This window comes from Pteropus vampyrus, unplaced genomic scaffold (genome assembly GCF_000151845.1).
Source record: "Pteropus vampyrus isolate Shadow unplaced genomic scaffold, Pvam_2.0 Scaffold1, whole genome shotgun sequence".
Classification (NCBI taxonomy): domain Eukaryota; kingdom Metazoa; phylum Chordata; class Mammalia; order Chiroptera; family Pteropodidae; genus Pteropus; species Pteropus vampyrus.
The window spans coordinates 10,252,555-10,276,703 of record NW_011888782.1 but is presented as its reverse complement, the minus strand read 5'-3'; the positions used below and the strand labels follow the sequence as shown (position 1 = coordinate 10,276,703).

General features: G+C 41.1%; 1 protein-coding gene across 12 annotated transcripts in view; it reads left to right on the top strand.

Moving 5' to 3' along the window:
* Positions 1–24,149, top strand: part of THRB (thyroid hormone receptor beta) — a 337,875-nt gene that overhangs the window by 232,226 nt on the left and 81,500 nt on the right. For 9 of the 12 annotated variants that reach the window (XM_011357914.2, XM_023532096.1, XM_011357651.2 and 6 more), the window contains one exon: positions 10,504–10,567. The exons of the other annotated variants lie outside the window; for them this stretch is intronic. In XM_011357914.2, coding sequence (XP_011356216.1) covers positions 10,546–10,567 — 22 coding nt within the window. In that variant the 5' untranslated portion in view covers positions 10,504–10,545. The remainder of the gene's footprint in view (positions 1–10,503; positions 10,568–24,149) is intronic. 12 annotated transcript variants of the gene reach the window in all.

The window sequence follows — 24,149 nt, the reverse complement described above, 5'->3', positions numbered from 1 at the left end:
TCTGAATCGCCCGGGCAGCTTTACAAAACTGAGGCCTGAGCTACAAAACACTAATTGGTTTGGGGTGCAGCCTGGGCACTAGACTTTGCAGAGCTGCCCAAGCGATTCGCACGTGCGGCTCAGGTTGACCTTTAGAGATTCAGGAGCACTCAGTAGTCTCACCTGTTTGACTTTGTAGCTGGGAAACAAAATCCCACAGTTGGCCGCAACCGCTTATTGGCAAAGCTTATTGGCAAGGCTGTTTTGAGGGGACCAGAGATCTCACTGCTGCAGCAAGGCCAGAAATGGCACTGCAGACGGTGTGCCAACTGGGATAGGACTGGATGGAGCACACCTGGACCACCAGACTTTGAGGCGCTCAATCCCATTCTTTGGCTGGATCCAAACATGTGAGCGGGCTCTCTCTATGCTCCTGAAGGAGGGCTCGTTGTACTGTGTCGGGCCAGAAGAGAAGGATAAGGCTGGAACCTCAGGAAGTGGGTATGTGATTCATTCAAATAAGCATTTTTTGAGAATTGTAGTTACAGTATGCCAGGCATTGTGCAGGGAGCTGCCAATAAAAAGATAAGGTCTAACTGTCCTTGCCCAAGCAAAATGGCTCAAAGCGAATGTCGTATAATATTTCAAAATGTGTTATTTGTGGGAAGGCTTTAAATAAGCCAAAGGGGAAAGGGGCCCTTCGGTTGCATATCTGAGCTGTTGGCATTTCTAATTCAGAGGGATGAATAGAACATTATTGCGTTCCATGGGCACAAGTACAGCAGGAAAAAAGATGCTTGGAGCCGTGAGCCAAACATGAATCAGCAATCTCATTCTATTGTTCAGAAAATAATCATGATGCCGGGAGCATGGAATTTAAGAATTATGCAGAAAAGCCCTTCCCCCCAGCAGGAAACAGACACTGGCTAAAATATTGCATCTTGTTTTTGGCTTCCTGAGCTCAAAGGAATGCTAAAAAAAAAAAAAAAAATCTTGGAGAGGATTTAGTGAAAGTTAATTTATAAATATGGAAAATACAACCCATAAGAAAGGAGCCGATTTAGAAGCAGTGTGGTCGGCAGCCTCTCAGAGGTGGCATGCTGAGGGAGTGTTTATTCACTCTTGTGACCAGGAAGTAGAGCTGCCCTAGCTTCAGTAACTAACAAATGTTTCTTGAGTACCTGCTATGTGCTGATCACTGAGCCGGGTGGTGGGGAGAGGAAGGCCAGAGGTCCCTGCTTTTGGAAGACCTTCTAATCTGTGGCAATGAGCGGGGAAGTGCAGAAGTACTATGTGAAGCAGTAGTTCCCAACTCCAGCATGCATCCGAACTCCAGCATGTATCAGAGGGCTTATTAAAACACAGACAGCTGGACCCCACCTGCAGAGTTTCTGATTCGGTGGGTCTGGGGTGAGCCTATAAGCACTGGCATTTCTTAAAGAGTTTCCAGGTGATGCTGACACTGATCTGGCAATCACACCCTGAGAACCCTGCTCTAAAGAAATGACATGGGACAGAGAGGAGGGTGAGTGTGGACTGAGTACTGAAGTCCACTGGTCAGCTGCAACTGACCTGTTGATACTAGAACATGGACCACTTTTTAAACGTGTTCTCTGGTACATAGCTGATGGTTTTTAATTAGCAATGTGCTTTGAATAAACCACGCCAGCCATGATTTTGCCAACACCCAAGGAAGGGTGGCAAGAGGCAAGGGAAGAAATTTCTCTACAGACCCATAGAAGTCAGATAGGACATACTAATGGCAGGGGTATGTCCAGCAAATCCAAACCAATGAGCATGTATATGGCCTCATACCAGCAGGTGAATGGCTTCAGGAGTAAGAGAGTTACAATAGGGTGACCTATCCCCACACTCATGCTCAGACTTGGCACTTCTCTTATGAGCAGAAGTTCTCAACAGAATCAGCTAGGAAACCTTTCCTAGATACACATGCCTGGGCCTAGTCCCAAAGACAGTGAGCAAGTCTCTTCCGCTGATTCTGCAGTAACCTCCTCCTTGAGATTACGAACCACTTTTCCTACAGGCTCTATAATTGTGCCCCAAACTTATAAGTTAACAGAGTGCACAGCTAACTTTTTTGAAAATGCAAACCTCCAGAACACATCATGTCTCATCACTTTATTACTGCAAGACTTGAGGGTCCCAAATTCAAGGGCACCCACTTAAAATTCAAGTGGCCATCGGAGAAGGTAACTAGTCACCAACAGAGCTGGATGCCTTGGTAAGCGCCTTTTCACTGGAAATGTTCTAGACAAGGCTGGCCATGCTGGTCAGGAATGGAGAAGTAGGGATGCCTGTCCAGCATCAAGTGTAGCCTACCAAGATGGTACCTCAGCTCCTCTAACGTGTTCCCAAACCATTTAGCCTGGCAGCTCCCAACATGTGATTCCTGGAAAGTATAGTCAGATCACCTGGGACTTTGTTAGAAATACAGACTCTCAGACCCACCCACCCCACCCCCAGACTAGCTAAATCAGAAAGTCTGGCGTGGAGCCCAGCATTCTGTTTTAACAAGCCTTCCAGGGGATTGCCAAAGTTTGAGAACCACTAGTTTAGTTTGTACGTCACTTCATTGCTACATATCAGTCAGAAAGAGAACAGAACAGAAAAGCAGGCAACCTGCTGTTTATAGATCTACTTATACAAGTCTTCTTGCATGTTTAACATCTCATGCTCATTTGTCAGATTTTCACCTAAGAAATTAGTGTCAGGACAACTTCTCTCCTACCTTTGGCATCCCTGTAATTCCCAGTGGTAACGTGACTTATTGCATCCCCCTTCTTAGACGATGCAAGTGCTCTGTTCTTTTACTTTTTAGAGACTTCATCACACTCTCTTCGTATGATAGGGCTCAAGAAGCACTCCAATGATGGTCAAGTTTTGTTTATTCTGAAGACTGCTTATACCCTGAAAAGGCTGCTCTGTCTCGTTCTCTTATTTTCTACTCCACAGTCGTATGCTAGGCTGGCTCACTTAGCTGTATGAAGCTGAAAGGCCAAATTATGTGGCCATGGTCTCACAAAGAGTGAGAGGTGAAATGAGATTATGTAAACCACACCCTTGAACTTTTCATTACTTCCCAAAACTGGTACAGTTATGGTTCCCAAGCTCTGTATCAAGGCACCCAGCAAACCCATAGGAACTCAATGGAATGTCTTTGAGTTTTGAGAGAAACCCAACAACAGCTGTCAGACACCACACAAACATACTATTAGGCTGTTTCGACCTAAGCACTTAATAAATAAAACATTTAAATGTTTCCTTTGACCTGAGGTCACTGTGAAAAAAAAAAAATTACTGATATACTAAGGGTGCCAGGAACTGAGAAAGTTGGGAATCTCTGTGTTATAGAATCACCCATACCCAGGAAGAAATGTATTTTGACTGTACACTTTCTGGTCAGAATCATGTATATGAGCCAGCACATTTAAGGAAATATACATTCTAAGTTTAACCTAAATGTCGGGGGGTAGGGGGTAACTGTAAGAAAACTACATGAATCCTTAGGGCTTCTTTCTTTCTTACCTTCAAGCCACCTAGATCTACCCAGCTCAGCTCCCTGACTTAACCCTTAACTCTGTGATTTTTTAAAAATAACAGCCTACATTTTTATTCAGTGCCCCAGCCCTTTCTTTATGACCTAAATATAATGAATTAATTCTTACAAATTGGTACTAATAATTGTTCTGGTACATTCCTGAAAATCACCTTTAAAACATTATTAAAAGACACCATCGAGGCTGTGTGTGTGCTGTGGCATGTTCATGACACCTCACAGGAAACCATAGAAATTTGCCAATAAAGTTAGTGACAGGGACCTTCATCAAGGAGCATCAGACAAGAAGCCAACGAAGGGAAAATGGAAACTAAAGTTCAGGAAGTATATTTTTGGAGTGTAGTCCCCTCCCCCACCGCCATTTGACATTTAAGAAGTAGTAAACAATTACAACTATATTTATCAAGAGAATTTTGTTTTCCTCTTCAAGGAATTTTAGGGGCAAAGCAGTCTTCACAACCCCTCCTTAGGAAGATTATTCTTTTTATCCCAGGGTTAAAAATCTATACGGAGTTTACAGCAGATTCCAGAAGCAGCAAAGCACTAGCTCAGTCTGAGCAATGCCATCTCCCTGAGATGGAGATAGCTCTGGCCTGTGGTCAAGTAGTAGCATCTTTTCTTATGAACCTGTCATAAGGGTTGGGGAAGGGAGTGGGTTCTTATTTGTTGTTGTTGACCTATTTGTCATCAAACACTTTTAAGAAATTAGTAATAAATTATTTAATTTACTCCTAATGTTTTATTTTCACATTCTCATTCGCTGTTTTTCATGCACATGTCTCAGTGAGTCACCTGACCACAATTATACATTCAGGCATCTGGTGGTTCTGCAGGGTACACTCATTCCTCGGGAGTTATTTAACTCCTCTGACATGATGAAGGCGTTTCAAGTCCATTCAAAACACACAAGCAAACACTCACAAGCAGGCACGCGCGCACGCACACACTTATTTTCTTTGGCACAGGAAAGCTACCCTACTCTCCACCAGGTGTCAGTAGAGTCAGTTTCAACCACTTGCTTTGGCCAAGAGGCCATCTGTTGAAGTTGTTTCTCCTGCTATCTTAGACGTTTCCTCAAACCACCCATCTGCTTCCTCTGAAAAGACTAGCTAGCTTCCATTTCTTCGAAGCATTAGGAGATGATAGTCCCACTGCAGAGAAAGAGAGCCCACCTGTAGAGCTATAAGGAAAATGCACTGTAAACATAGCAAGCAGTCAAGTGGATTCTTTTAGAGATAGCCTCATAAAACTTTTACTGGCTGTTTTTATCTTGACTTTTCTATCACTATATTATGTGGCTAAAAATTGTTCCAAGTTTCACTCAGTGCGACAGTCAATTAAAGTGGCAGATCATTTGAGACTCGCAGAGGGCTTTTTTGTTTATTTTAAAGCCCACTCCAACCCCAAGTACCCTACTCCCAGCACTGTTGACTTAGTCCTCAAAGCAGAAACATGATTTTACTCACATCGTTGCCCCCGAATCTAGCACGCAAAGACAGAAGAAATCTACCATGTGTCAAGTGCGCTTATCCTATTTAATTTATAAATTCCCCTTTGAGGTGGATGGCCTTATGTGTACGTTGGGAACCCAACCCTTTGTTCTTTACATCTCCCGTGTCATTCTGTTGATAAGTGGCTAGGCCCACACTCTTTCCATGCCATGGCGACTTTGCCTGGGAGAGAGAAGGAAAGAGGGAGAGAAGGGGACAATGATTTGGCATGGAGGTAAGTTAAAGGAAAGAATGGAAGTGAGCCCCAGAATGAGATTGTTGTTGAACTTGAATTCCAAAGAGTGGATCGGCTGAAAGTAAAGATTAATCATGACCAAGAACAAAATGAAGCCACAGCAAATTAAGCTCAAATTCAACCACAGATCCTGGTTGTATTATCTTACTCCCTAAAGGCAAAACACTTACAGCTAATGCCGGAAATCTGAAATGAAATTCATAGCTTTGCCGTTCAATAGTCATTCGCTGATGTTGCTTATGTGGGGCCCTAGTTTCCTACCATACCCAGCAGAGGACTTTCAACTCTGCCTTCTGTTCTAAGAGGTGATCCACTAGGATTAAGACGTGGGCCACAGCACAACGCAGAGCTACTACTATTTTTCTACATCTTATTAACTAATTCAGAGTCTTATTGTTTTTTTAACTAGCCCCATCCCCAATCTAACTGTGCTGGCTTTTAATTTTTTTTCTTACTTTTTTAATACTATATTCCCAAATACGGTTAGTTTTATTAAATGGAAAAAGTGGATCGTATGTGGTATGATTTGAAGATACCTTGCCTCTGTTCTCTTAAATATTTGAGTTCTAAAGTTATCACTATCTTCAGACATTCAACCATTATATATTTACTTCATTGAATCCTAGATTTATTATTAAAATGCAAAGATGTCAGAGAAGGACAACTCAGGCTGTCTTTAGAATGCTATAAAATTGGGTCCAAATTCATCTGTGTACCCGACCTTCGTTGCCCCTCAACAAATTTAAATGAACATGAAAGGCAATCTCGAAAGGGGAAAAAATTCACGAAGGTAAAATTCAGTCTGGGAAGAAGAGAATGGCAGAGTAGAGAGAAGCAGTTTCATTTCCATTTTACCTCTATGATGATGGGGTCCAGGGAAATTGGGCTTCTGTGCTGTTATGAGTCTTGAAACCACCCCAGGACACCTCAAGTGGAGGGCAGATAGTTGTTCCAGTTTTACACACCTTAGGCATGTTTGGGGCTGGCCAGGAGATGAGTAGATTGTAATAATAGTGACTACAATAATGAAGAAATCTTCCAGGAACTTACACTGGGGTTCTACTTTTAAATTTATAAAGCATTTTCAGATTCTCTTTGCCCTCATCATAACCTAAAGGTTAGAAACTGTGATTTCACTTCACAAATGGGGCTCAGAGAGTTGAGGAACCTATCCAATGAGACTCAAACTACTGAATTGAGACTCAAAACCATCTAGAATGACTCCCAGTCTAGGAGTCTTTCCTCCACACCTGGGGTTGAACTTGTTCTTAAAAATGTTTCCCGAATGTCAAGATGAAAGGTTTGAGGTAAATGGGCTCTTCCCTTTGAGGGAAAGAGGCTAGAAGGGAAACTCCAGGAGAGAGAGGGGCGCTTTTCAAAGTGAGGGTAAGAGGCCCGCAACAGAAATCCACAACCTCATTGTCCTCCTCCTGTGGGGTGCAGCCCACTCTGAGGGAACAGCCATTTGCCTCCACCCAGCTGTGTTTTCAGATGCCACAGACAGAGCAGTGTCAAAGCCAAAGTGCGGACGAGTAGGGTAAGGGGCTCTGGCCCCATCTCATGACCTCCCACAGTGGCTAATAACCCACAATATCCAATAAACTTTGTCAAAACGGTTGCTTGCTGTGTAAACACAACGTCAAGACACATTCCCAAGCTATGCTCTCCACTCATATCGCCACAACCTCGAAAATCAATCCTTTTATTTAGGAGGTGGAGAGCATCCACGTTTGCTCAGTGCCAGGTGAGAGGGTGGGCCTGCCCTCCTCTGAGAGCTTCCCGGTGTTAATGGTCTCAGTTCAGAGTCTGGAATAGCCTCACACTTGAGCATCTGACCCTTTAAACTGAACCAAGAGATTTGCCTATGAAAGTTACCCACACCACACCCCACCGCCCGTGAAGCGCTGGCTGAAGCGTTAACATAAACTCTGTGTATCCCACCATTGTGACACAATGGGCCACGTGAAGCTCTGGTGCCCCTTCTCCTGAGAGAGCCAAGGAGAAGCAAACTAATGAAGGTAGCCTTACAAAGACCACAATCATTTTCTCCAGAAAAGGCAGATGTAGAGACATGGGGGCGATGTGGTATTTTATTTTAATTATGTCTAGATTGTGTAAGCAGTGCCTCACTAGGTCCATATGGAAAGATTTTTCAAGGGGTATTTTTTCCAGTTGTCCCTTCAATGTCGTAGTTTCTACTGGGGAAAAAGGTAACACAAGGGGATGAAAGGCATGCAGTGGAGCTTTACAAGATGGAGTTCGGGGTGTCCTCTCTGGCCCTAGTCTAGCTTTGTGACCTTGAACACTAAAGCTGGAAAACAGTAAAGATTCCATGCCGAGGTGCCACCAAAGGGTGAGCCTCCTGAGGAGTCCCCCTCCACTGAGGCAGAGTTATCTTTCTCAAATAGGCTCATGCCCATAAAGATCTCCCATGGCTCCCCATTTCTCACAGGATAATGTCTAAATTTTATAGCAAACCTTTCAAGACCCTTCACCATCTGGCCCCAAACTGCATTTGTAGCTTCATTCATGCAGCCATTTCCTGGCCCCTCCCCACCCCCCAGATCATATACCCTTGTGACAAGCTGCTGTCCCTTTTGGGCTTTTATTATTGAGCGCTACACCTTTCATCCCAGAGGAAGGCTTAGTCCTGAGTGTTTCTCAGCACCGCCCCCTTGGCCCAGGACCTCTGTGGCTTTTATTTTTAGCTACAGATTGCCAATAGGCTCTGCCTTCCCATCCAGCTTGTAAAATGGATTATAAATCCCTTGAGGCCTGAGAGCCTCTGGTCTTAACCTATTTGCATCTCTTGTGTTTATCCCAGCATTAAATGCTCTATCACATTTATCACTGTCTTAGTATTTCCACCTCCTAAATGTCACTTGAGTCCCTCACCCTCTCACCACCTCCACCGCCACCACCCAAGTTCTAGCCACCTTCATCTCTCCCCCAGACCTGCCGTGGCCCCCTGACTGGTCTGCTTTCACTCGACAGCCGATGTGAAGCTTTAAAAACGCAAATTGGATCATATTGGTCCCCTCCTTAAAACCAGCATAATTTATAGGAGTTACCCATGTTCCTGACTGGAATCAGCTTATGTAAAAATGGGGAGTATTTTGCTCAGGAAAGGTTGAGGAGCCAAACCATTGGAGGATCGGGATGAATACAGCTTGGACTCTGGGGGAGAACTGAAAGGGGTTTTCACCTGAGGTTCTCTGTGAATGTCAGATTCCTCCTCTCTCTCACCTTCAGACAGGCTTCTTCCTGTGGCTGAGAGATACATGGCCTCAAACAGTTTTAGAGTTTTAACTTCTCATAAATTGTGCCACCAGAGAGGGACTAGTAAACTTTTCCTCTATCTCTCTTTTCCTTCCTCCCTACCACTCTCTTTCTTGCTCTCTCCAAATTCCTGAAAAGCATCTTATTATCTCAGGTCTTGAACCAGCTTGGCCAAAGGTAGAGCACTGTGACTGGCTCTGAACATTCAGGGACAATGTCATGTGAAAATGTGGTCACTGTCATAGGTTGGGAGGGGACAGTTAATGGCATCTTAGCTTCTGAGAAGAGCAACAGAGTCTGGACACTCAAGACTGTAAGTGTGATCTGAGCTTTCAACTTAGGTGTCTCAGAACCTGCTCCCTCTCACTCGGAACCCAGCTGAACAGGTGTGTGAAGATGCAGCAGAGGACTTATGACTGGTGACCCTTGAAATGTGAATCAGCAGCAAGAATGCATTTGCCTAGTAGTTAATATACATCTCTTCTTCCAGATCCCAATTCACGGCTTATATCATGCCACATCAACTTTCATTGATTTTATTTTATTCAGTTATTCAACATATTTGTTGAGTACCTATCACGTATCTGATACTCTGCTCAACATAGAAGATATGAAAATGACAAAGACAGTTCCTGCCACAGAGAGACTATAGTCTAGTGGGAAAGGTAACCACATAAATATGTAATTACCACAGGTGTGACAAGAACGAAGATCAAGGTATGAATTCAGTGTTGCAGTATTGGCATGAGACAGAATGAAAGGCCATATACAAATCCCTTTTTTAAACATAATCTGCATATTTCCTCTTCTCCCACCAGTTATTAAACATCAATGTATTTCCTCCTCTTCCATTGGTTTTATGTGCAGAGTGCATACGATTTACCCAGCCCTTTCGCTCATACCATCTTTAAACCTCAGAAACATCAGCCTTGTGAAGTAGGTAGAGCAAGTATTATTTTCCTCATTTTGCACGTGAAGAAATAGAGATTCTAACGCTTTGAAATTACTTGTCACGACCCCACAGCTGGTAAGTGGCAGCGTTGACCCTGGAATGCATGTCTTGGACTTCAGTACTATTCCCAAGTCACCATGCCGCCACTGAACTCAGAAGGCTCTTCTAGAAAAAGAAATTGAATTCTGCTCTATCTCCAGCTGTATTCTGACAGACTCTGACCCACGTTCATCAGTCATCTGGATATCCGACTGTGCACATCCTTCAACATTCTTCCCTCTGCTAGGGCACCTCTGGATACCGACGTCCACCATGCTTCCTTCCCTGGTCTAACGGCCAAGTCTTTCTGTTGCTCTTGGATCTCATTAATATAGCGGGGAGGGGGAGGAGTTCAGCACTGACTGAGAGAAAGTCACAAATGGGAAGATGAGAATATGGATTCTGTTCTCTAGAGCAGAGCATCCGACACTTTGCTAAAGTGCTCGTGAACCACCCGTGGATCTTGTCTAAATGCAGATTTGATTATGTTTGAGGTTAGACCCAAATTATCTGTTTCTAACAAGCTCCCAAGTGATGCTGAAATTGCTGGCCCACAGACCGCACTTTGAGAGGCAAGGATCTAGATTGAAGATGCTAATACATCTTAGCCACTCCGGGGAAAAGCAACAAGTCGGTGCACTGGAAGCTTTCTTTAAAACTTGAAATGGAAAAATCAAAAATAGACATGTGATCTTAAATAAAATATTATTTTAAAGACATATTTATAGAAGGAACCCTGAGATAAAAAAGTAAAAGGTCTTGTAAACTTACACTTATCATAAGCCCAACTATGCTTCAATTTCCCTGGTTCTGACTTGAGAGTAACAGATCACCCATGCTAATTAATGCATGTGATATTGTTTGGAACAAAAACATTGTGGAAAATGCAGGTTATAACCTGTGGTATTTTTTCTTGTCTTTTTCTTTGTAGGAGATGTCAGTGAAAAAAAGGGTCCAGAATGATTACTAACCTATGACTCCCAACAGTATGACAGGTATCTATACTTTTAAATTTTTCTTTGTGTGTCTCCATCTTTCTTCCACTTAAAAAGAAATGTAGGGTTTATAACAGATCAATCTGAGAGTCTTCGCAACAATTATTTCCAAAACCAACAAGTGTTATTAAATGAAAATGCATCCTGCGAATACGTCTTTGCAAATGTGCTTCCTTCTTCAGCTACTGTGAAATGCGTCATTACTGCAAACATGGGGGAGCAGGGGTATACGATAATTCACCGTCAAAGGTTAGTTTCTAGCCATCCTAAGATCACCCTCACATACTAAATACATTTGATCTTTACAGCCATTCAAATCAATATAATAAACGGCTCTATATACTTACAGACCACAGAGTCTAGGTGTCTCCCCCAAAAAGGGCTGTTTATTCTGTTCAGCAGTAGAGTCAGAATGGAATGTGATTAGATCGCATAAAGTAAAGTAAGCTAGAAACTCTTAGCAAGGGACAAAGGAGAAATAGGATGACCTTGAGGAACATAAGTTTGCATTAGCACGAACTTTTTGTGTAACACATAGAGCAGGGGTTGCAAACTCAAAGGCCTCAGGGGCCAGGCAGCTACACCAATGCCTGAAACAGACTGGGTGTACTAACAAAGCTGGACAACCCAGGTTCTCTCTGAAGAGAATCCATTCCTCCACTCTAGACATTCATTGACAGACAGAGATAAAGCCCAGTCTGTCCAGAGATTTCGAATTTTCAAAAGAAGTTGGAAATCCAAGTTTTAATATCACTGTTTGTAAATATAAGCAATTAATGTATAAAAATATCAAAAACTCATGCACTAGTCAAAGTGTCTGCTGACCAGAACCAACCCATGGACTGGCCGCTTACAACTTTTCCTATCCAGGTTCCAACCCAGAACCAAGCCCATGACGGCCCTTTTGGCTACTATGGCAGCAGGGCAGATACCCATAGACAGAATTCAGAGTGTCATGGGAACACCCTGACTTTTGATAATCTAGTCATGTCACCTCTCTACCCAGTGACAAACTAAACATGCAGGACAATTCCTCCCAGAATCCATTCCCTGGTAGACTTGAGAAACTGAAGGTTGCTGCTCCACCTTCTGGAAGTTTACAAACCTAATTTTACAAGCCTTATGTAATGACTGACACATTACAGTCCCCAGTGTCACCGCCTTGCCTCTCTACCCATCTACACTTGAGTTCCTAGTGCAACAAAAAAATAGAGTTCCTGGAAACACCAGAATGATTCACGCCCATAAGAAGTGAAGGTCTCAGAATCACATTTCATCTTCTCATCTGACTTCGCGTTAACAGGCACCAAAATGTACCTTTGTCTGTTTTTATTCCACTGGCCAGAATTCTTCTTTATTTAAATCTCACTTCTGTGTCGTAAATCTGCTCATCCAGTGGAAAATTTGTCTAGGTCAGGTTTAGCAATGCCTCCATGTTTGTGCTGCTACAAGTAGAAATTTCAACCAGAAGCTTCACTCATTCTTTGCAGCCACTGGTATATATGAGCACACAGATGTCAGATAGCAGTACTGCAGAATGTAGGGAAAGTGTCCCCTCTGATAAAGGACAGCGTGGAATCAAGTGCTACACAGTGGTGGCTCTCTACTCCATGATAATTTGCCCCCTGAAAAAGCCTCCAAAGATAGTCTCAAAGAACATACCCTACTGAGACATATGAAAATAGTAAAACTTGATATAAAAGTAGGCGATACACCGGTTTTGCTTGCTTTGAGGTTTGTTCTAGATACAGTGTGGTAGTGACCATTCATCCCAGGTTCTTACAGAGTGAGGTCAGTATTTTTTTTAAAGGGCAAGATGGTAAATATCTCTGGCTTTGCATACTACTCAATTCATTGTAGCATGAAAAGCCATAGACTATATATAAACAAATGAGCTTGGCTTTGTTTACAAAAGGGGTAACAAGCCAGCTTGACCCAAGGACTGTCGTTGCTGACCCCTATTCTAGAGTCCAAGATAGTTCAGGCCGCTTTATTGTTGAGCAGAACCCCCAAGACCAAGTCAGCTCATCTCCAGGACTGAGCTAGGAATCTGGGCTCACTCCAGAACAATTCTGGACTAAGACAGCTTTCAGCCAGTCTTGTGGAAGCCAGATGCTTTCCTTGCAGGCTGAGCTGGAACCCCAGCTGCCTCCCAATGCCTTCCTAGCATTTGCTTCACAGCGTAGAAACTAATGGTAGTTCTATTTTCAAAAGAAATCTACTCCGTATACACATATGCTCAATATATGTTAATGGGCTCAGCTGAGAAAATCATCACATTAGACTCCCTTGTTTGTGGATGAAATAAAACTGTCCTTTTTCCTCTCTCTTTTGCTATGGTCCTGGGCTACATGTTTATTTTAAGAAACCTAAAAGGAGACCACGATGAAGTTGTAAGACATTGAAACTAAGTTCTTGCTTTAGGTGCATAATTTAGCAAACATATTTTCTTCTTTAAAAAACATAATAGATAATATTATTGTTATGCAATACAGGAAATCAACTAACCTTTATAAAAAGAAAACCCATTTTTTAAAAATGATCAGGAGTAAGAATATCGAATCTATTTTTTTTAAACCGAGCCAGCCAGCATTTTCAAATAAAAGAGGCACCTTGTTGGTATGTAGGCTCTTTCAGCCACAGTGCTTATAAAAGTTATGTACTTTGCATTAACTCAAGTGGAAAATTGGTTTTGGGGCGGGGGGAGTATTTAATATTAGCTACAGTAGAGTCAGATCTTGCCAAAATTTTCTCATTGCTTTATTCCACCTAATTTGAAATTAGGACTGTATGAAATCACTCATTGAAAAGTAGTGATTTTTAAAGAGGAAAGTAAGAAGGTGCTTTAATATGATATTTTATTAGTCTGGAATTAAGTGCTGCTTCCTAGGTAATCGGAAGAGAATTCTGCTAACATTTATGGCCTTACAATGAGCTCTACTTTGCATAAAATTATGATTCATAGCATAAAGGAGTTTGTTCTAAGATATGAATACCTAAAATGTTAAGTAGCAAAATTAGAGGCTTTTGGCCTTGGTTGAAAAGGGAGCTAAGAACTCAGACTCCTCTAAATGTGCCGGAAGAGCCAAACAAGGATCTATTATGTTGGCACTGAAACTGGCATTATGAAATGAACATATAGTTAAAATTAGCCCTGTTGCGATGTTTGTCTTTTTCTTTTTTCTTTTTTCTTAAGGCATTATTATCGAGTGCATCCCAGGTAGCAGAGGAGGGATGTTTGCAAGGATATGACAGCTTTCTCAGCTGTTGCCTCGCTGTTTTCACTGTGTGACCCTCAGAGTGTTTGTTTGTTTGCTTGTTTGGGATGGGGTCATTTCGTAAGCAAAATGAAGTATTAGGTTTTTTTAAATTTACATTTCCCATTATTCTTGAGGTTGAATATTTTTACATGTTTATTGCCCTCTTGCTTTTCATCATTTGCAACTCGCTTATTCATATTTATCATCAGCTTCCCCTTTGTGGATTTTATATTTTCCTCATTATTTGTAGAAGCCATTCATTATACGCTAAGGCTAGTAACTGAGCAAGTTACCTAATCTCTCTCGATCTTGAATTCTTTGTCAATTAAATGAGAAAGTGAGATTAGTTTATCTCTAGTTCCCCTTCTACTTTTGAGATTAGATTATCTATACTTAAATTTAAAGATTTATAAATCATATTTGTATAATGGGTATATTGACAGTTGGGCGTAAAGAGAAAGGGCACCCTGGAGTTTGTGTTTTGAAACTACCCAGATGTACAAATTGTCAGAGTCAAACAAAACTTTTAAGTTGGGAAAACGCAATCTTTTATTATAAAGCCCATGTCATTTTTCAAAAGTGATTCTCCTGGTTTTCCTGAGGCTTTTCAGCTGCTTTTCGACAACCATGCCGTTCCTTCAGAAAGGAAATCACAGTTGCTCTTACTTCCTAAATCTACGTAAAACGTCTTTTTGTGGGATCAGAAAGTCATAAACAGCAAAAATGACACCACTCAAAGATAACCAATGTTAACAGTGTACGTATCGTTAACATTTCCCATTGCCAATAAACACTCTTCTAAAATAGGATTTTGTTCACGTCTATTTAGTAATCTACCATGCAGTGATGTAGTCCCTGTTCATCAGGTATTTAATATTACGTTGTTTAAGTAATGTTATAATGAACTGCATTGTACATAATTTTGGACCTCTGGATAAAATTCAACTAAGTAAAAGGAAATAATAGGTCAGAGGAGCTGACCATCTTTAAAAAACATTTAGGTTGCCAAACTGTAGCCGGATTATTGGACCAGGTGAGACATCCGTCGGCAGTGCTGCATCCATCTCATCATATACGTCCAACTTTGGACTTTTTTGGGAGTTTATTTTTGAAGAGGCTATTTGTTAGGCAAAATTTTATCACAGCCTTTCAAAACTTACTTTTCCTTACTGATAGTAAATTAGACCACACATACACATGCACACACACGTTGGTTGGACACTTTTATAACTTATCTGTTCATTTAACTTTTCTATTGTGCCATTTGTCTTCTTCTTATAATTTATATATTAAGGAATTCATTCATTGTCTATCATAAATGTTACAAATACCTTTCCCATTTAGTATGTATATCTGCTTTTTGTTTATGGCAATATTTAATCTTTTAAATTCTTCTTCTTTTGAAATAATTCCATACTAATGGAAAAGTTGCAAGATTAGTTCAAAGAATTCCCAGCTACCCTTTACCTAGAGTCTTCCAATGTTAACATTTCACCACATTTGCTTAATTCGTTCTCTCTCTCTACCTCACCTATATAATTTTTATTTTGAACCATTTACTAATAAGTTGTAAACATGATAGTATGGCATTTTTTTTTACATACAAAAGTTTTTAGTTTATATATAGTGAGCTCTATTGAGATGTTCTTTTATGATTTATGTCTTTGTTGTCAACCTTAGAAATATATTTTTATAAGTACTCGGTGACAGAGTTCAATGGGTTCTTTAAAATGAGCTAATACTTCTATTTCAAGATATTGTTCTTTTTAATTAAACAGGAATAACTGGTTAAAGTAAAAGATCTTTTCAACAAATACCCTCTCACATTTACTCTTAATGCACTAACCATCCACCCAAAGTGGGGGCAGGGAAGGCAAAACCTGACAGGGCTGGAGGTCCTTCTGTCCTTTCTCCCAAAGTCGGGACAGCCAAATACCAGATCTTTGTACTGGTTACCCCTGCAAAGGACGTAACCACAGAAGTCAAACGTGATGCTCTGCTTCCTTTCCCACATTGCTCCAGAGCTGAGTGGCTTCATGTTGATTTACACCTCCTAGTATAATTATTTTAACAGGGCGTCTGAAGGCTTGTTTCACCTTCTTCCACATTCCTGTTTCCCATGTTGTGACCAAAAATAAAATGTGGCCTTGGATTCCACAGAGCCATCTATGCACAATACAAATGTTGCCACAAATAGTTTTAGAGAAAGAAAACTATCAACTTACCCAAAACTAACCTTATGTTGGTGGATCCAATTACAAAAAGGATCTTTGATTTTATTTTTTGGGTATTTAACCACATGAAGCACTAGGGACCTTTTTTCTCCCTCCTCAGCATGGTGTCACTTCTAAAAGAAACAAAAATCTCACTGCAAGTAGACTAGAAAGGAAATGGTCTTCCCCGAAATGCCTTGAGGGCAGAAGGGAGGCTGCTACATACATCGCACTGGAAATCTTTAAACTCCTCCTCAGGCATCTCTCCCAGGGATCACTCCCAGGGTAACTGCTGTAAACTCCTGTCCTCTTCTCCTCTCCCCAAAGACCAAAAATCCTGATGTGTTGCTGCTAAACACACTGCCTCCTTCCCGCCTCCAGGAAGGATCCTCCTCCTCTCTCCTCCAAAACGCCACCCACTCATTCCTTGAAAATTACAGCCCTTTCTCTCCACCTCTCCATTGACATTCCCTTTTAAGGCCCCACTCAACCAAATAAACAGCTCTTCCTTTCGAAGGAATGCACCTTAGGATGCAAGGGAAGGAAAAACCATAAATACTTGTAATTTTATATTTTTCCTTCCTATCATACACAAATTGATAGAAGAGAATGAATGTCACTCTGTGGTGTCCAGTCTCGGGAAGAAAGGAGACCAGCAGCTCAGTTCAAGATTTTTTCCAGTTTCCACTAGGGGAAAATCAAGAAAACCACAAACAAAACAGAGAGAGAGAGGAGAGAGAGAGAGAGAGAGAGAGAGAGAGAGAGAGACAGAGAGAGAGAGAGAGAGAGAGAATTTCTGTGTAGCTAACATATATCTAAAAAAAAAAAAAAAGCAACTAAAGCAACTATTTCTTTACCCCAAAAAGCAGAAGGAAAGTGACCCGTCATATAATACTAATGATTATAAAGGATGCAGACCATGTCATATAGTCTAACTAAAGAAAAATTGGCCCTCCTATACTCTGATTGTTTCCTTATCCCATCCTTCACCTCTTCAATTATTTGAATTTTTCCTGGGAGAGAAATTTCCTACTGAAAAATATAGGACCTTCTGAAAAAGACTAAATTGCTCCAAATCCATCCAGATGAGTGAAAATCTTCTCTCAAAATTCCCAGGACCTCTAAGACAATTGCTTGTAGAAAGACTTTACAAATTTGAGCTGCGGCCAAGTGATCGGGAAGTTCGATTGTCAAAAGGAAGACAAGGTTTTCTAGAGTGAGAGATGGGAGCACAAGAGTGAGGAAAAGAAATTATTTTTCCCAGAAGCCACCTTTTACAATATTCTGCTTCTCCTAAACATCTAACCCTAACCCCATTGTCCCTGTCCCACCCCACCTCAGTCGTCACCATTATCACCATCACCGCTACTGTCATTGACCACCCTTGTCACACCACCACCATTCTGATGAACTCATCTCCACCTCCTTCAAGCCTGCCGTAACCAATAATTTCCCAACACATCTCTCCTTAAATTCTGCTAAAGTCACAAATAACAACCTTAACTCTCCAGGGTGCCATGATGTCAGGATGTATCTTCCTCTCTATTCTCCCATATGCCACTGAAGTCCATGGCAGTTGTACAATGTAGGTACAAGTTCCTTCAAATTTTCCCAACAAAAATTTAGTCCCTAACGAATATGTGATGTCATTTTGTTTGTAATGAACCAAGAGTTATTTTTCTATGCTACCACCACCACCTGCCCCCACCCCAAACTGAAAAGTCCCAGGTTTCTGTTTTATCCATCCTGGCTTTTCTTTCAAGTCTTGGCCGTAACGACATTCTCACTCTAGAATTTGACTGTGCTGTAGAAGGGATACTAATGAGAAAGTCTAACTCCCCAAGCTGGTAGAGTGCAGATGCATTCCTGCCTTGGTGCTGATGCTGAGCTGAGAGTCATTTTCGCTAATCTTCACATATTACCCATCAGCAGGCAGAGGCCAGTGTGGTGAAGTGACTTGCCCAAGGTCACCACAACAGACTGTTGAGTGTTTGAACTATCAGCTCCCCCTGCAGCTGCCAATAAAAAGAAATTTTTAAATTCCACTGGTTTCCCATCATTAGATTTAATTCTACTCTTATAGTATCAAATTGTGATTCCCATATTTTTACCAAAACCTTCTTGTTATGCCCCTCACCTCCCTTAAACCTGGTGCTTTCAAACATTTTACCTGCCAAACTGCATTTATTAAGTAATGGAATACATGTCTATTTTTAGTAATCAAAAATATACGTAATCTGATATTTTTGATGAGCAGGATGAAATGACTACTGTCCCCACACTACACCAATATAGTAAAAAAATTGCTATATATTTTTCAAATACCAGAAGGCCTACAATTTTCATGAAAGCGGCATACACTGCTTTATATCATTGTATAATTTCCCTTGGGTCTTTTCAAACTTTTAAAATTGCTTAAACTTTTTCCCAATACTACTTTTATGGACCTCAAGTTAAGAACCATTTGAATGAGAAAATTCTGAATATTCTGTACTCTCATTTTCTCAACTCTAAGTAGGAATTATACTCCTATAATATTTAGCTAAATAGAACTATAAATGAAGCTATCAGAATACCAATTACTGCTGGCACTACCTTTAATCAAAAAAAGGCTTTCGGTATTATTCTAAAATCATTCTTCAAAGATTATGTCTATGTAAATGAATATAAAATAGTCTATCATACTCAGTAAAGCATAATGAAAATATTCATGAGAATTTCAATTATTTGATACTGTGTACCAAATTAGATCAAGAAATCATTGTAATAAATCAGAAGATTAGTAAATTCTTTGAATTTTTCAACAGAAAATTCTAATTAAATTTAACAGAGCATCTAAGATATTGACTTCTAGGCATAAACACATAACTAAGAAACAGTTCTTACCTTTGAGGAGTTCATGGTCAAGAGATCACAATTTTTGAAAATGTCAACACATATTTTTTAACATCTAAAAAGACTTACAGAGGTTTAAAATTAGAAAGTATCTTAAAGACAGTCTGGCCAACACCCTGAAGTTACAGGTGGAAAAACTAAGCCCAGGAACTTAAAGTAATGAATGTACTTATGGCCATGCAGCAATGCTCCACACGGATATTTTGGTTGTTCTCAATGGTTTTTCACACCTTTCACTCCTTAAGCTTCCAATGACTCTGATTTCATTTGTGAAGGATTTAATGGTATAATAGATAAGTTATTTGGAATCACAAAGGGCCTATTAGTAAAACAATGTTCTCTGCTGCAACAAGATGAACCCCTAAAATCTCAAAGACTTCATAAAAAGAATTTTATACCTGACCCTTGTTAAATCTCATGTCACATGTTTTTGGTTGGTAGATAACTTTCTCTGTGGTCATTTGGAGACCCAGGAACCTTCCTCCTTACATTCTCATTCACCACTAGGACTTCCAAATTTTGTCTATTCAACAGGAGAAGGGAGAAAAGAAAATGAAAGGATGTATGAAGCTGTTTTGTGGGCCAGGCCTGAAAGTGGTGTCCCATGCCTTCATTCACTCCATGGCTAGAGTTCAGTCACATGGCCTTGTCTCACTGCAAGGGAGGCTGGGAAATGCAGTCTAGCTATATGCCCAGGAAGTAAGGAGGGCACAGATTTGATGATGAGTCTGTGTCACAAATGGCTATACAAGTACAGGATAATATTATAGAAGTAAGTGGAGTAATGAAGGACTTGGTTTTTATATTGAAGTTATCTTTTTGTTTAAAAAAAGGTCTATTACATCAAGCCTGGTTAGTACTTGTATATGAGACCACCTAGGAATACCAGGTGGTTTAGGCGTTAAGAAAAATAATAATAATAATAATAATGATAAAATAAAAAATTAAAAAAAAGTCTATTACAGTCTTCCAAATCTTCTTTGGGTAGCAACTGCATCTCTAGACAGGGTTAGGATTATCTATTTTGCCCACCTGTTCAAGTTGTTTCTGGAGTTGGCATGGACTAGTGAAAAGAACATAGACTTTGGAGTCATGTGTCTTTGGGTTCAAATCCCTAGTTTACCACTTAATCTTGTGAATTTGAGCAAGTTGCTTAAACTCTCAGAGTATTAATTCCCTTATTGTAAAATAGGGACAGAACACATCCTAGAGTGTTAGATGAAAATCTAATTAAATCAGTCAGTAAACATTTATTGAGAGCCTCCCATGTGACAAGTCCTGTGGTACACTCTAGAGAAACAGCAGATATTTTTTTAAAAGGCACAGAGACTAGATCAATAGATAATACTGGTACAGTCATTGTCACTAGCAGGCACTCAATAAACCTAAATGCTCTTGCTTCTCCTTCCTACCCTCCACTGCATCCTTTGCAAATTTGATATGGTTTCTTTTCTTTTCTTTTTATACTTATGCATCTAAGCTATGAAGACAGGTTTATCCCTAGAAATTCCAGCTAGAATAATTTAGGGAATAATGATGCATCTGAAAGATGAAGAGGTTATGTGAAAAATGTTTCGATCATTCCTGTTGTTTGGGATTGAATTGAGAAGGTGGGAAGTCTATGAAGCATGTTTAATGTGCAAGGGCTTAAAACATAATGATTTGAGCTACAGATATTGGTTCAGTTCTAACAAGCGTAAACAGAAACATCAAAGCCAAAGGCCCTTTTCAAGGCTGGTGGCTTTTACATTGCAAAGCATCCTTTGCAAACCAGAGGAGAGTATTCAGAGGTGGTGAGAGGGTCCCCGAGGGCAGTAAGGTTGAGTGACAACCGCCTGCTTGCTGACAGGTCAGAAAGGGCGTGCCGGCTCCCATGAAAAGGAAGATTACACTATCTGCATCCTCACCACCACTGAGCCTTAGTCTTCTGGCTGAGGCTCTCTCCAGCGACCTCACCTGGGGCAACCCTCTCCTCTGGCCCTTCTTGACTCCTTGTCTCTCAGCTCTTGTTTTATTGCTTCCTATGATTTCCAAATAGGACAGAGAGCTCTATATTTGTTTTGTTTGAAAGCCTGCCTATTTTTTTACTCTCTCGTTTCATCCTTTTCGTGAAGCTCTGTTTTATTTTTATTTGCTTTTATCCTTTTAAGTGTAGAACAGCTTGGCAGCAGGGCGGGGGTGCGGGGCGGGGGGGGTGCCAGGCACACAATGAGGACAATATGTCTTTGAACCAGGAAAGTATATACCATCTAGACTCCAGTTAGCTCTACACCAACCATTTTTAATGTCCCAAACCATATCTGCATTGTCGACCCCTTAAAATGCAAAAGAGGGGTCAAGGGCACAAGCCTGTGGTCAGATCCATGTAGGGTCCAGTGTGCCTCTGCTTCTTCAGCTGTGACCTTGGGCAAGTTACTTTCCCTTTCTTAATACTTAGTTTCTTCATGTATGAAGTGGAGATGATCATTATGTATTTTAATTTTAGCGTAAAGGCTGAAAGAAATAATGTAATGTGGTTAGCTTGATGGCTATAACATTGGGAGCCTCAAGTAATAAATGATAGATGCCGCCTCACCACAACCACTACCATCACCATCACCACCACCACCACCATTTCAGATATCTCCAGGCCAAATGCACCACCCTGCCAGGAAAGTTTAAGGGAACAAGTATAGCTATCCTGTTATCTTGCTTCAAACACATTAGAGGATGGATTTGATATATTCCAAAACCAAATGCCATCCAGCTTTCCCGAACAACCCATTCCACAGTCCAAGAAGTAAAGAGCGATAGGTGTGACTCAGAAATGGGTCTTCCGATCTCACTTTCCAGGCCTGATCCTTGAAAACTGTCAATATCCCTTTAAGATGTTTGTGGAAGAAAACACCAGTGAAAATCTATTACTAAAGCTTCTAGAAGCCTTTTGGTGCTGGCTTGCCTCCACAATATATCTAACTATATTGTTCCTGCCTTTCCAGACAAGAATTTCCTAAAGATCCTTTTGTGTGTGATTCTTACCCAGTCTTGATGTTAGAAAACCTCAGGTTATACTGACCAGGCCTGTGATGAGCCTAATCTCTGTTTTCAGGCAGGGGTAGGTGTAGCCATGCTGTCTCCTTTCAAACTACACAGTCCTGCTTAGGATTCCAAATTTCCAAGATTAAGAATATGCTATGCTTTCTGACCCTGTCAAGCCCCTACCCATCACAAGAATTTTCCCTGTGTCACAAACTAGTTGAAGAAAGGCCTTTGATCTCCACATGCACTGACCAAGAGGACAAGAATGAAATTAGCCAGAGTATGGGACTCCTGATCCTGGGACAGTTTGGCCCAGTCCAAAGATAACTTCTCCAAACACACTTCCTAATTAGTCTCCTCTCTCTCCTCCCTCTTCCCTCCTCCCTCCTCTCTCCTCCCTCCTATCTCTTCCCTCCTCTCTCCTCTCTCCTCCTTCTCTTCCTCCCTCCCTCCTCCCCAGGCCATCTAAGGGTCTGGTCTACTTGGCATCCTTTTAGCTTTTCTCCACTGTCCTCTACTCCCTTTGTTCACATCATGCCAAATTGCTAGAGTCGTCCACCCCACCATAGTCTGCCACTCCTCAGGGGTGCAGTGGTTTAGAAAGTCTGCCAGTTATTGTGGCATGAAGAACCATCTGAAGGCTTAAGCCCAATATAATTTCATCCTAAATAATAAGCAGCTGCCTTAACCCTGAGGAGAGATCAGAGATATGGAAGACAAAGGCTGATAGTTTTGGAAACAAGGCGCCTGCTTCAGTTGGATGAGGACTACCTGACTATCTCATCTCCCTCCATGTCACGTGGGGAGGCTTCTGATAGAACTTTGTATAGGAGTTGGCGCATTTGTGGGGTTTAAGGCTTGACTTTCCTTGTAACTGTCCAAGTGGCCTTGAACAAACGAGGCCACCTTCTTGGAACTCAATTTCCTTTTCTATAAATGAGTTGTTTGAACTGGTGTGAGCCCTAAGGTTTCCGTAGCAAGAACTGTTCTCTTAATTGTACTACTCAGAGCCTATTGGATAAGGAGCAATTGAGCTAGTTAATTTGCCTCTGAAACTCAGCATGGAATATCGCTACACAGCAAGCTACCATACATATCCCTAGCCAATGGTCAGAAGAACAAAGGTAAAGTGGGGAACAAAGTAAAGTGATTCATGAAGTCACCCCAATGTGGGTTTTCCAATGTAGGATCACTTCGGTTTGGCATCATCATACACTAGCATAAAGAAGAGCAAAATCTTGTTTCTAAGCCTTAAAATTAGAAGAAATGACTCTGAAGCTCATCCCAACTGCTAATTATTTTGTTCCTGCTGTGTCTGCTTCACTTTAAATAAAAGCCAACTCATCATGCCATCCAAAAATAGGTCCACGGCAGATCAGAAAGGAGATGGCCTGGGACTTATGGTAACCAAGACAATTCAAAACCCTAACACATGGGCCCTATTTATATCAAAACCTACTAGTCAATATTAGTGATGAAGAGAAAGTAAACTAGGTTTGTAGGCACAGGAAGTTTCTTATAGTATTTCTTTCACTTTTGGATAGCTGTCCACAATATTATGGCAACCATGCTAAAATTTCACAGAATGGAACTGAATTTAGATTAAATTAATGAATCACTTAAAATACAGGTGTTTCTGCTAGTGCTGAATCTATTAGTCATTCACACTTTAGGGCATAGTCATTCAATCAGACTATTCCTCGTGAAATCAGTCACACTGATTGGTGGGGAGGAAATGATAGCAGCTGTAAATGAGGAAGGGACTCTAGTGCCTAGGGTGACAGTAAGAGCACTTTACATCAGAGGCCAGGAGAAACTCACCTCACAGTTTTGCCTAAGGCAGGTTTTCTCAGCCTCAGTACTATTGATTTGGGGATAATTTGGATAATTTTTCGTTGTGGTTGGCTATCCTGTGCATCGTAAGATGTTTAGAAGCATCCCTAGCCTCTACCCACTAGATGTCAGCAGGGCACACACACTCACACCCAAGTTGGAACTGCCAAAAATGTCTCTAGACCTTGTAAGCTGTCCCCAGAAAGACAAAAGCCTAGGGGAGGACTGCCAGACTGGGGGCTACCCCGTAGCTGCTCACGATAACTTTAGTCTCTGTGTCTCTTTTGAGTCAATATATGGATCCACCAAATAACCCGCATACAGAGGTCATGGAATTTTTTTCCCAGAGCCTCTTCCTCACTT